Source organism: Melanostigma gelatinosum (assembly GCF_949748355.1).
Source record: "Melanostigma gelatinosum genome assembly, chromosome: 24".
In the NCBI taxonomy this organism is placed as follows: domain Eukaryota; kingdom Metazoa; phylum Chordata; class Actinopteri; order Perciformes; family Zoarcidae; genus Melanostigma; species Melanostigma gelatinosum.
The window spans coordinates 1,163,148-1,177,500 of NC_136657.1; the positions used below are offsets into that span (position 1 = coordinate 1,163,148).

At 43.5% G+C, this 14,353-nt stretch overlaps 1 protein-coding gene across 1 annotated transcript in view; it reads right to left on the reverse strand.

Annotated features, from left to right (window-relative positions):
* Positions 1 to 11,379: 11,379 nt before the first annotated feature.
* LOC306797386 (double-stranded RNA-specific editase 1-like) overlaps positions 11,380 to 14,353 on the reverse strand; it is a gene marked incomplete at both ends in the record, with an annotated part of 26,832 nt that continues 23,858 nt past the window's right edge. The window contains 4 exons of the mRNA XM_079296727.1: positions 11,380 to 11,556; positions 12,242 to 12,420; positions 12,717 to 12,898; positions 13,641 to 13,809. Coding sequence (XP_079152853.1) covers positions 11,380 to 11,556; positions 12,242 to 12,420; positions 12,717 to 12,898; positions 13,641 to 13,809 — 707 coding nt within the window. The remainder of the gene's footprint in view (positions 11,557 to 12,241; positions 12,421 to 12,716; positions 12,899 to 13,640; positions 13,810 to 14,353) is intronic.

Here is a 14,353-nt window from a genome sequence, read left to right on the forward strand (position 1 = left end):
GCCATCATTGAGTCCATCCTCTGCTCCTCCATCACCGTCTAGTACGCTGCAGCCACGGCCAAGGACAAGGGCAGGCTGCAGCGCATCATTTGCTCTGCTGAGAGGGTGATTGGCTGTAATCTGCCGTCCCTCCAGGACTTGTTCGATTCAAGGACCCTGAAGCGAGCACGAAAGATTGTTGCCGACCCCTCCCACCCTGGTCATGACCTGTTTGTGCCCCTTCCATCTGGCAGGAGGCTGCGGTCCATCAGGACCAAGACCTCACGCCACACAAACAGTTTCTTCCCGTCCGCAGTCGGGCTCTTAACAGAGCCCGGGTCCCCCACTGACATCAACCAAGCAGATGTGACTGTCATCCCCAGGACATTTCCTTCTGGTCTCTCCCCTGCACATCCCTGTTTCTCTATTTAAACACACTCGTCACTTTTAACATTTCATACACTTCACTTGGTTTACAGTCCTGTTATCTGTTTTTGTGTGCACTTTATTCTATATCCGATATTCCATATCTTATTGTACATTTTAAATATGTTTATTTCCTGCACTGTGCTGACTGTTGTTGATAGTTAAATGTTATTGTTTATTGTTGAATGTTACGCACCTTCCGCCACGACAAATTCCTTGCAGGTGAAAACTTGCTTGGCAATAAACGGTTCTGATTCTGATTCTGATCTGGCAGATAATCTGCAGTTTAAGGGCATGGTATTCATTTGATATACTTGCCAACTGTTGCCAGATTCCAGTTCTGCTTTTAGAGATGAAGTTAAGAAGAGTCCTCTCATAATCTTAGATATTTTTACAGTCCATCGGTAAAATGAAAACCAAAACACAGGATTCGAAGAGCTAACCCCACTCTTAAAAATGGATGGGTGGATCAAATAAACAGGGCGTTTTTATGAGTTCGCTGTTTGTGCGTCAAAGTTAACGTGCATAACGAGCCAAATGTAACGTAGACGATCTTATGTACGGAACATAGCTTAAGTAGGCTACGTTAAAACTTTCACCACGTTCAGGTTGGTGCAGTTTGCTCATCCGAAGCCTTATGCTGCGTTCACACCGGTCGCGTTGATTTTTTGACGCGCGTCGAGATTACATACAAAGTCTATGCACAGACGCGATGAGACTGGCGCGCCGCGATTTTGCGATGGCGCGGCGCGTTGGACGCGTTATTGCAGTGCGGTGGACGCGTTGGACGCCGCAAAATCGCCAACGCGCGAGTTGAAATTTTTCAAATTCAGCGACATAATCGCGTGACGCTGTGGCGCGATAGCCTATCAGCGTTGAGTTGCTCCCCCATGTCATCACTGGCTTCCTGCCGTTGTTGAATCAGGAAATAAATCCTGTAGCCGTCTGTGTTCACCCAGAGCTCTACGATACCTCATATCAATAGAGACCGGACCAAACTATGTGTATACATGTGTGTGTGTAAACCATACGGTACAAACAATGAATAGACGCTGCCGTATTTACGTCTACGTAACGTTATTGAGTGCTGGTGGAGCTGCTACGATGTTAGCATAGCCTAGCACCGATCCATCAGAGCTCCATTGAGAAGACAGTAACCTACAAATCGGCGGCATCATTACGTAGTTATTTCGGAGTCCCTTTTTGTCGGAGAAGACAAGTACAAATCGGCATCATTACGTAGTTATTTCGGAGTCCCTTTTTGTCGGTTTATTGCCGTTGAATCACAGCCAAATCAGTTTATTTTGTGTTCCTACAGCTGTAGTAAACAGCGACCGGTGGCTTGCTAGACAGTGAATACAGCTCGATACAATCCACGGAGCTCCTCTGAACAATATTATGAACCAGACATGACGGCGTTTGGCATTCCGATGTTTGAGGGACTTCCACAACACGTACAAAGCAGCAATTGTCCTTATTCCTTTCACGGTTGACAGCGGAAAGAAATGGCTGCCAGGTGAATGGCTTCCAGGACGATAAACCACGCCCCCTCTCCGGCGCTACGAGATTTTGCGGCGTTTGGTGTAAACACGACCGGCGGCGCGTTGGACGCGATTGTGCAGTGCGTTGGACGCTTTTTTGCAGTGCGTCAAAAAATCAACGAGACCGGTGTGAACGCAGCATTATGCTGCGCTCACACAGGTCACGTTGATTTTTTGAAGCGCGTCGAGATTACATACAAAGTCTATGCACAGACGCGATGAGACTGGCGCGCCGCGATTTTGCGATGGCGTGGCGCGTTGGAGTTGAAATTTTTCAACTTCTGTGAAATAATCGCGTGACGCCTATCAGCGTTGAGTTGCTCCCCCTGTCATCACTGGCTTCCTGCCGTTGTTGAATCAGGAAATAAATCCTGTAGCCGTCTGTGTTCACCCAGAGCTCTACGATACCTCATATCAACAGAGACCGGACTAAACTGTGTATACATGTGTGTGTGTAAACCATACGGTACAAACAATGAATAGACGCTGCCGTATTTACGTCTACATGACGTTATTGAGTGCTGGTGGAGCTGCTACGATGTTAGCATAGCCTAGCACCGATCCATCAGAGCTCCATTGAGAAGACCAGTAACCTACAAATCGGCATCATTATGTAGTTATTTCGGAGTCCCTTTTTGTCGGAGAAGACAAGTACAAATCGGCATCATTATGTAGTTATTTCGGAGTCCCTTTTTGTCGGTTTATTTTCCGTTGAATTACAGCCAAATCAGTTTATGTTGTGTTCCTACAGCTGCAGTAAACAGCGACCGGTGGCTTGCTAGACACAGTGAATACAGCTCGATGAAATCCACGGAGCTCCTCTGATCAATATTATGAACCACACATGACGGCGTTTGGCATTCCGACGTTTGAGGGACTTCCACAACACGTACAAAGCAGCAATTGTCTTTATTCCTTTCACGGTTGAAAGCGGAAAGAAATTACGGCCAGGTGAACAGCCCCACTGGAGCAACATGGGAGGAACTAGAAGGATCAATAGAAGAAGTGAAGGATTGGTTACAGGACAGTGACTCGAGGCAGACGGATCACTGGCCACGGCTCCGCCAGGCCGAGCCCCGGTGAGGCTTCCCTCACCGTTAATGAGGCTAAAAGTCTTCATGCCAAATTTGATTCCAAGGATTTCTCATTGCTCTGATTGTCCCTGAAGAGCACAGAAACCTGATTTCTGTTCTTATAGTCCACAGCCAGACACAAAGTTTGCTCAGTTTTGAATATTGAACGGTTTATTCATCATCACAAAAAATATCTCAAACAGTAATTATCCGCTTCCTTTCTGGGAGTGAGATGAGAAGATTTTGATCTCACGTTTGTGTTTCTCAATTTCAAGGAAGGATCCTCCTTTCAAGATACAAGGATGACCACATGCTATCTTTAGACCACACAGTGTCATGTGTTGACTCCTCAAGGAGCTCTATTTGCAACAGCTGGAGAGACACAAAATATAGAAACACAATAGGATTCATGTTTTGGGAATCACTGAGAACTGTACTTATAATGAAATGAGAAGAAACAATAAGCGTTGAAGAAAAATCAATGTCTGACATAATATTATACATTTTAAAGCTATCAATGTACATATACTTTTACACTGTGGTTTTACGTCTCAGAGAAAAAGCTCATGGGGTTGGAGCATTTTTCTGACCATCTGCTGAGTGCTGCTGTACTGTATATACATTAAGTTCATGCAGAGGCCCATTACGTGGCTAATGGGGTTTGATTATCGGGGAAACGAGCTGCGACAAATGAGAAGATGTCCTAATGGATGGACAACTTCTGCCACCGAGCCAGAGAGTTTGATGGAGGGGGACGGGACACTCCGGCGGTGTGCTTCTTCAGCTGCAATATTCTGTTTTCACAGAGAAAGAATCATTTGTATCAAGTCAGTATTCAAATGATATCTGGAGAAGCCAGCTGCCGTGCAAGGTTACATTAAGAATAGCAGGAATGGCTTCACTCGGTCAAAGCATTTCATAGCACAAGCTGCAGCTCAAAAAACAGTATTTTAGAAAAAACAGAAATGGCTTATCACAGCAGCACAACTGTAATGCACCGACACAAAAGTGGAACTGTCCAGCAGAGCTTTGTCAAGATGTCAGCGGCAGCAAGACAGCATTGTGCCTTCGTTTCTTTGTATCCCCATTAAAGCACAATATTTAGGATTAGCAACACGCAGATTGTTTCCTGTTAATCTATAAATTCATTTTCTAAAGTTTATTTTTTCATCACGCCCGTGTTAAAAAAGAGAAGATAGTTGAATTATGTTTTGAAAAATTAATCAGAAAATGTTTCAATACATATTTGGGGTGCATTTATGGATATAATTTAAAAATAACTACAATGACTTTTTTATGACAGGATTCTAGGATATTTTTAATGATATGGCATACTTTATCATGATATTTTAATGACATACTATAACATGATTTGTGCTGAGTTTTTATGACATTTCATAAGCATACTATACTATAACCTTTTTCCTATGGCATACTTATCTATGACATTTTTATCTGCTATTTATTTGACATATCATTCTCAGATTACTTACAGGTTACTTCTTTGAAAATATCATCTTGTAGTATGCATAATGATTCTTTTGGCAAACTATACTATGACCTTCTTATGGCAGATTTTATGACATGTAGACTTATTTTTAACCATACGGTGATGTCTTTAGGACATATTTTTCTATGACATTTGTGTGACATACGATACTATGTCATTTGTTATGACATTTTCCTCACATACGATACTATGACATGTTTATGACATATTTATTACTTGATACAATGACACTTTTGAAACTTTTATATGGCAAACATAACATGCTTTTAGCCTGCCTGTGAGCCACAGCAGAGCAGTGAGGGAGCTGTCAGGAAGAGGTTGAAGACAGACATCATCATTTCCAAATTTCACAAGATGTTTATTGTTTAGCTTTTATCCATATTTGGAATTTAGCCTTTCAAAAACTATGCTTTCGCTGCGGTCACAGCTCAATGGCTAAATAACATTTATACGACCACAGCAACACAAAATCTTATTTGACCATTTTCTTGGCTGATGTAAGTTTTTCTGACAGGATTCTCTGAGGCGATTGTGGGTGGATCTCAAAGGAAATGTTGTATTTTAAATTAAATGCAGAAATCTGGTGCCCGCAGTGCGAGGGGGTGCAATAGCACTAAGTCCACAGCCCCAGGAAGCAGCGAGGTCCGCTATGCTCATGGCCGCTAATCATCTTCCCCGCGAGCCTTTCCAAGCCGAGCTGGTCGCAGTGCACACGAGGAAATGTGCACGGCGAGGGCCAGCCAGCGGCAAGCGCGAGGGCATCTGTAGTAAATGGCAAATTGTAAACTTGTTGTCCAGCGCTTTTCTAGACCACTCAAAGCGCTTTCACACTACATGCCATCAATTCACCCATTCATACACTGATTGTGGTCATATTTTTGTTGCTGCCTCTGTCTAAGCAGTCGAAGCAGATGGCCGCCCACTCCGAGCCCGTCACTGCTCAAGGTTTGTCATCCGTTAAAGAGGACTTTTTCCTTTGCACACTGAGCTGAATGGAGAACGAGTGAAAGCCTCTGCTCAGCGGGCTAACCCAGTTGCACAAAGCACACCCACTGAGCCAAACAACGTTAGCCCATTCACACTGAAATCGCAAACGACACAAATTGGGTAACTTAAATGAACCAGCGTTCTCATCACTAGTCTGGATCTTGAGTTTGATGGTGTGGGGTAGTGATCTCTCATAGTCCGCTGCAGTTAACCCAATGCCTGCGGTAAGGCTGATGAGTGTATTTCTGCTTTGGAAATAAAGGCGAAAAGGAAGCAAATTAAAACAAAATGTAGTCAAGTTAATGGCAGCGACTGGCTGATGCATCAGCAGGCGTTGCAGTCACCATGGCTACAAAACCTAAAAACCTCCACATTGAATTGACCTGCTTGATGGGCAACTGCAAAAGACGCAGATGAATAAACCGTATTTTGGCAAAAATATGAGCAGGAGAAATGGAGAGTGTGTTTGGACATATTGATAGTTACTGGAGCCCACTGTAGAATGATTTAAGGTGAATATCATGTAGGCACACTAGTGATTCCTCTCAGCTGTTTCCCCCTTCAGCAGAGCCTGGGGCAAAAGCAGAATGCCACAGCCTTGGCACATATTTGTCATCATTTATGTCAGCCTGAATTACTATTGCTCGTTTGTTTAAACCTGGTTTTACATTATGCACAAAGAAACATCATCTGAGAGGAGAAGAGACAGAAGTGACGCATAGGTGTGATGGTATAAAATTGCTAAGAAATGACAAATTCAAGTATTGCAACTTTTCGAGGACAACGTCCGTTTTATGTGGCCCCTGTCAGAGGCTTAGCCTGGGAGCATAATTTGCAGATAAATGAGGCGAGGTGGAGAGGTATGAAGAGCTGTTTTCACAAATCCCACTTCACCTTGAAGCTGTTTGACTTCTCTATTCTCTCATTTTTAGCCAGACGCTATCAGCTAAAATCCCATGGCCAAGAACTTTTAAACCCTGCTCTTGTGTGTGGACTAGTAAGGGGAATGCAGCCAGTGGTTCTTGAAGAAATAAACAACTGTCTTCACTGAAAGGTCTGTCTTTTTGCAGGGGGTCTGACTGCTCCCTGGTGATGCAGGACAGGTAATCCACAGTGAGATTATGTGGCTCTCTCATGTTGCACAGGTGCCAGTGGCTGATACGACAAAGTAATAGGCCTCTAACAGCCCATGTGGAGATGGCGGTCAGAACAGCTTTAGATAGCAGCAGATAAACAGCAGCTACCTGGCATTGTGTCAACAACAACAGCAGTGCAGCATTCACGTGACTTTACTCAACGCCCTCATTTTGACATTACACCTAATATGTTTTCGCTTTTATAGTCATCAATCTGTCCTATTAGGTTTGTGTTATGGAATATTTGCTGTGTGTGTATCATATGGATCTGAGAAGTAGCTGAATGATGTTGAACCAGCTGACACCTATCACTTCACCTGTGTGAGAAGCTGCTGACTGCTGTGGAGAGCAACCAACCAGCTTCTTTGTGATAACGATATCCTATGTACTTATTCTACACTACATTTCAGTGGGAAGTAGCCTATTGTACTTTCTGCTCCTTTATATTTATCTGACAGCTGTAATTAGGCTACTAATTACTTTACAGATTAAGATTTGAGACAAAATGATCAGTGCATTGCATTGTTACTTGTAATGGGGTATTTTTACACCGTTGTATAGCAAATTCTACCTAAACAAAGGTTCTGAATACTTTTTCCGCAGCTCTGCTCCAGTTTCAGACACAATCTGTTACTGTCAGTCTTTTTGTATTGTCATAATGTCTTTGTGTCAAAGTTTCGCTTGTTAAAGTATACCAGAGTGGGTAACATTAGCATATATACATACACGCACCGCAGCCTTGCCAGGGTGGTTTAACGCGGGTGAAGAATCCTTGGCAAGGCTGTGGCCCTCTGGTTGGTGTGGCGCCACTTGTGGTTGTCTCAATCCAGGCTGTCTAATGATGCTGCTTGTGGAGCCATCAGATATGATTGGCCTGTGCCAGGCCAGTGCCTTGCTGTGACAACCTCAGGAGACCCACCGTGCTCGGGAGGTGTACCTTTGGCCACCACTGGGATGGGCCTAGGTCATCAACGGCTTAGGCTGAATGTCCTCTGCAACACCCTGAGAATCTGAGTTTCTATTTGGAAGACTCTAGGCAGGCTGGCGTGAGGGAAGGGCGTGGGACCGAGGATCCTTGAAGCTGCCGCCTTCCTCGTGATATCAGCAAGAACTACCGCATCTCCTCAGCCCCTCGCTTGGTCTGGGCAGCCCTGGGCATGCACCCCTGGGTGAACTCAGGGTCACCGGGTTCATTCTGCTCAAACCCACCCAAGATCTGTTGCTGTCGCTGGCAAGATCAGCAACAGCAGTCAGGAAGGTAGAGCCAGGGTATCAGCGGGCTATTTTCTCATCCTCAAAAAGGATGGGAGACTGAACCTACTGAGCCTTCAGGTTTCTCCAGCCCCTGAAATTCAAAACGTTAACAATTCCCAGGGTGAGGCCGGTGATCCAGGCAGGAGATTAGTTTGCCACCATAGACCTCAGGGATACCTTTCAGATTCCCATCTGGGAGGGCCTCAGGCAGTTTCTAAGATCTTTGAATTCTGTGTTATCCCTTACGGGTTCTTGCTTGCCCGTCGCACCTTCACTGGGTGCATGCTTAGTCCCTGCAGCATGATGGACTCTGAATTCAAAATGATCCTGATAATTGGCTAGTACGTGCCTGGATAGAAGAGCAGAATAGCCACCAGGTGATCCTGTGAAGGACGGACAGTACAATTGCATTAGCTTACATCAACAGGCAGGGAAGCCTTGCCTTCCCTCGCCTTTGCAGACTTGTGCACAAGCTGTCCTTTTCCCCCCTCCTGCAGCTCTTCCTTGGGACCTTGCAGTTACCAGTAAATGGCTAATGCGTGTTGCTAATGATCGTCGCTTGTCTCCCTGTGTGATTATGCACCGTCATTATGTATGAATACGGTAGTAGATACTTTGATTCTTAGCTGTAATGTAATACTAAGATTGAAATTATTATTCCTCAGGACATCTTTCACACTGAAGAGTCTTTCTTTAATATTTATTCCAAAGCACCACAGCCATAATCCTTTCAAAGCAAAGACACCATACAAAATGACTGTAACAGCATTTTATTGAATCTCTAGCTCAGTGACTTGACTCAGTTTCTACATATTTTATGTTCATAGTGTTCATGCTTTACAGGTAGAGCTCATGCAGTAGGCCCCGCAGTCTTGCTATATTTTATGGGGGAAATCAATAACATAATGCATGAAGCCGTAAGAATTGTCGCGGCTCACCAAGCACCAACATATGGAAAGGTAGGAACAAAATACAGTGGACCATATGTTACCATTCATCCATTTACTTTACCTCAAAGTCTATGGAAAAAGTAATCCTTTCCCTTTTTAAAAAGTGCATATACAATGGAAACGTAATTGGCGGCACCTCCAAAAACCCTGAGGGCCCAAGACTGGAGCCAGGATAGCTGAGACAGGAACAGGTCTGCACATGCTCAAAGTTAAGATGCATTTTCAGCAAGTAAATAGAGGCAGAAAGGATACACATTCAAAATATACAAAGAAAGGAAATCAACCTATATTCAAAGTAAATAAGTTAAAGATGCCCTGTGTGTGTTTGAGGCTGGAGGTTTACATCCCGAGCACTTTTACAGCAAATAAAGAATTAGAAAATCATTTGAAAGTTAAAAGTTACAGAAAACAAGTCAACTTAAAACCCAGCCCTAAATACAAGCTAGATGAGGACATGAAATATTGATTTTTTTTTTTCGCTATAGAGGAAAAAGGTGTTTGGTTTTTGAAAGAGTAGAAGATCACACATAAAACATCACTTCACACATCATCACGAGTAGTAGAGGCAGAATACAGTCATATAAAACATCTGAATGTGTGGAAAACAACACGGAACATAAAAAAAAACTGTCAAAGATTTGACAGATGCTGACATCATCTTTGGTGAGCTTTTACTGGTGGTAATAGCGACTGAAGTGTTAACAGCAACAACACTAGCTGGGTTTACTGTAGTTACTGCATAGGGACTATCACTGTATGAGAGACTCACAGACTGAAATGTTTGTGGAGTTTCGTTGCATAAGGTTGTGACCATGATCTAGTGCAACAGGGCTCATATTAGGAGAGATGTTCACACCCAACATGTGTGTTTAACCTCTGGAGTGTTTCCTGTGTGAACCAGGCTATTCCTACTCAAATGTGTCACTCCTATTTGGTGTCATCCAACTCGAGGAAATGACCCCAAAGTACAAGGATTAAAGGGTATGAGGAGACCGATTCTGGCAGTCAGCTAATTAGCTGACTGCCAGAATCGGTTTGAATAGCATCAAGTGGGCAAACCAGAATGGCTGAACGATTCAGTCATGAACAACAATCACTGCTGTTCTCAAGGAGTATATTTCCAGAATCCTAAAGACTCCCGTAACCATCGGGAAACAACATTTCATTGGTGTGACTCTGTTTCCTTAAGGAAGCTTAAATGACCGTACTCAATTTCTACAACGTAAAGTAAAATAACAATATGTAGTACCACTTATATCGGCATACATGTATGTTGATGTTTCTCTCCGATATTTCATATTTTCATACAAAAATAAACATTCTATGTTTTGCTTGTATTGTGGAAAAGAAGGAGGCCTTATGTCTGGATTACATGAGGCTAATTTCACTTTGAACCATCTTAATGGTGACATCAAGAGAGATCATTACTGTCACTGTAACAGAACAAGCAACATTTAAAAGAGGAACTAACACTAATACATATATATATAATATATATATATATATATATATATCTCATTGTATTGATATATCATGTTGATATTGATACAGTAAGCTTGTTTTTTAGGGGGAAACGAGAAGACAAGAATGCAGAAGGACAAAGGCCTAGCTTTAACAGAACAATGTTTTTGGTTGTATTTCTTTGATTGACAGATGTGTCAGCCTATCACAGTCAGTAGTTGTGGTTGTCGCTTGCCTCTCATCAGGTGCACCCAGGCTTCCTCACCTTTGACCAAATTTGGATTTTCTGGTGAGTGAGCTGCGCAGCATTTAAAACATCTCTTCAGAAAGTTGAGTTTGACACCATAGACACTCCACCTATACTATTTACAGTCTGGACCGACACATTTACAGTATAATCCACCATACACGCCGGCCTAATATTTAGACTGCACCACGTACAGAAAACACATCAGAGTAAAGCTGTCTTTGAAAGGGAGGGTGGAGCTGTGGATGACTAGCTTCTAAAGTCATTCTAAAGTCATCTCAGTGCGCATATCCTTAGTAAAGACAACATCTTTGTGACCTCAAAGAACTGCAACAAAGCAGAGAGAACGCTTTCACAAACTGCAAGTGGACATTCTGAAATTATTACAACACTGATACTTGATAACAAACCTTTTACTGGAGACTTCCTATGAATTTGGTATAAACACACATGCAAAATGAACACATCACTATTCTTATATAAACAAGTGCCATTAAAACTAACAATGCTGTTTACAAGTTTCCATTCCTAAAGTCTCTTTTTACATTTGTCCTTTTGTATAAAGTTGCATAACTGACTGAATAATAATCTTTTTGAATGTGTAGTGCTGGCTGAGAGGAAGTAGCACGTGGCTATAAATATGAAGGTGGAATGTTAAATCCATGGATTCTGACATCTGGATGTGGTGCCTCTTCCCTCCCAGTGAAACACAGTCCAGTCCATGGCAATCCAGAGGGAAATTATTCCACCAGGGAAACTGACCGAGGAAATAAAGTGAGCAGACATGTTTTGTGCCAAAGACCCATCGCACTAGCTCAGGTGGTGGGTGCAAACTGGTCCTGCTCTATAGGTTTCTTCACCCAGGCGCCCAGTGCTGCTTTGTGGAAGGCTCTGAAGAGCGCCTGCTTGGCGCCGTGGTACTCCACCGCTGCCTGCTTGGCATCGTGGTAGCTGCTGGGCCTCACTGTTTTGATCCGCAGGGTGGAGGACAACTATGGGTCATGGACAGAAATTACACGACAAAATTGTCTTAGCTGTAAAAGTACAGAGTGCCTTCAGAGAGGATGCTCGGCCAAACTATTCTTATTTCAATAAGACTTGCAGTATAATTTCAGTACCAACTTTTGCCAAACTAGTTGTCTTCACCAGCGTTCAGGATTCTGATGGCATCAGGGAACTATGAAACTGATGAAACTATGTGATACCGGGCTTAAACCTTAAACCACAGCTCAGCTAATGACAGAGCAACAGTTATAGTCGTCGTAGTAATCGTAGTCGTCTTATCAGTACTGAAGAGGTTTTGTTTCCTTAATTTCTTTTTCATATTGAGAAGAAGAATTTCCATGTGATAGGTGTGTGTGCGACTGTTCATTCTAACAATCTGGAGAGTTTTTTCTTTGTTGAAAACAGAAGAACCTGAAGTTCAGGCAGCAAAACTACTTGGTTATGTTCCGGAAAAGATGTGGTTTGGGTTCAAATGAGTTTTAAAATGAACTTCCATATGTGGCGTCAGTAAGGTACGTAAATTAAGGAACAAAAGTAAGTACTCGACACAAAGAGCCGTCTACTGAGTGAAAGTCTGTGTTTGTTGGACCCATCCACCCACTCCGACCTCCTCCCTAAACGAGGACTGTAGCTTTACTCTGCATTGAAGACCAGTACAGTATGCAGTGTTACCTTGCAGTGCAGGCGCATCCAGCGGCTGTAGAGAGCGTGTTTACAGAGCCTGGAGGGTCGACTCAGATCGTCTTTCCCGGTGGTGGCGTTGATCACCTCTAAGCCTGGGTCTCCCACCGTCCAGTTCACACTGAAGTTGGGTGCTTTTCCTGGCTGACGAGCCTCTGCGTTGCTTATTCCTGTCGGCAGAGTTTGAGTTCACAGTGGACATTAACAAGAATAGAAGGCCAAATCCATTTCATAAAACACAACCAACAAAGCAAAAGAAAAGGAAAATACTATGAATTGTCTGACTTTCTCGGAGTTCATCCAACGGTCTCTGCCTAAACTACTACCCTCAAACTTCGCTGAGATTGCATAAAACCCTTGACCAGTGAGAACCCTGCTTTTCAGACTTCCGAAGGACCTACAAATGCAGTGTGGAAAGCCAATCAGTGGAAATCAGTCCTTAGTGAAAGGGCAGTCTGTTTCTCACCGCTGAGCAGTGGTTTGTTCAAGCTGAAGGACTGTGGCAGGTCCTCGATCTCGGTAATCCTCTGGTACATGGCTCTGGAGAGATGGTCAGCATGGTACAGGCTGCCCAAAATGATGCTGGAGAAGTAGATGGCCTCAGTGAAGTAGCTCATCAGAGAGCCTTGGAATCCAACTACATTCCACCTGAAGGGGAACAGAACGGACACATTTACTCATTTAGGCAAATAGTTATTCAGTTTGTCAGTTCTCGTCTTCTTTTTATGAACCACAGAGACAAAGAGACAAAGGTGATTAAACAATGAAAACATACAAATGTGCAAAAATCAACATGGTTCTTTCAGCTATATCTGATGAAAACACAGATGTCATTCCAGCTCAGCACTCCTCTGAGCTGGAGATTCATCAAGCAGCCTAATCAAAGCTCCAGTGGCCTAATGACACCCGAGAACTGCAGCTGACAGAAGACACAGAGATGGAGTGACTGCAGCATGACGTCGAGACAATTCATCCTCTCTACACATGCACATAATCATTAGGATTCCTAATGGTCTGCTGGAAAACACCTCAAGTGGGTCTGTAGGGCTGTGACAAGGAAAACTACAGTATGTACTATGACAAGATAACGTACGTGTCCGTGCTGGTGCACTGGTACATTTGAATTTCACAAAATCACAAAGCTCTAAACTTCTGATAGCAACTGCTGTAGTTGAGCTGACTTGTCTGAGAATATGGAGTCTATTTTCTTTCACTGCACATGCATGAATACAGTGATTGTAATTTTGGCTTTGAGCGCGACCAAAACACAGGTGACCTACACTCAATACTGTGCCTGAACGTATCCTGTGGCGACGCCGATGGAGCACTGAAGCTCTCACTTCTGTACGCAGACATTGTGTGTGTGAACAGGAAGTGGAACAACACAAACCTGGCTATCTTGTCACTGCAGGACATGGTGAGCAGCCTCTCACCCTGAAGAACCCCGTCCCATGTCTGAATGGTGTTAGTGGACCGTACTGGGATGGTTCCTTCACCAGACTCAATTTTAGTGCGGAGCTGCCCACGGGCTTTTCTGTTCGGGTGTCTATCCCCGTGGTCTGAGACAGGAAGAAAAACAATTACAGACACTTGAAGAATCTTATGGTAAGCAATACATTCTCATGCAAAATATTCATATTTAAGAGATATCTTCTTTCTAATCTGAGGAACTCTCACATGTTTTTTAAGTCTTAAATCTTCATCAGGGCATATCATGAAGGGACCATTGCTATGTTCCCAAGGGCCTATGTCCCCACGTTTACATTGCATGAGAAAGGGTCCATGACCAAGGGTCCTAAGTTGTCCAGTTGTACAAGGTCCTATTCTACCAATACATTCCCAATGTCTTATATTCTAGTTGTTCTATGTTCACAGGGTCCTATGTTCCCAATGCCCTATGTTTCCAGGGTGCAATGTTCCAAATGGTGTCCCCAGTGTTCTATGTCCCCAGTGTTCTATGTTCCCATGGTCCTATGTTCCCAATGTCCTATTTTCCCAGGGTCCTATGTTCTAAGGATCCTTAGTTCACATGGTCATATATTCCCAAGGTTCAATGCTCCAAGGTCCTAAGTTCCTAGGGTCCTATGCTCCCCAGAGTTATAT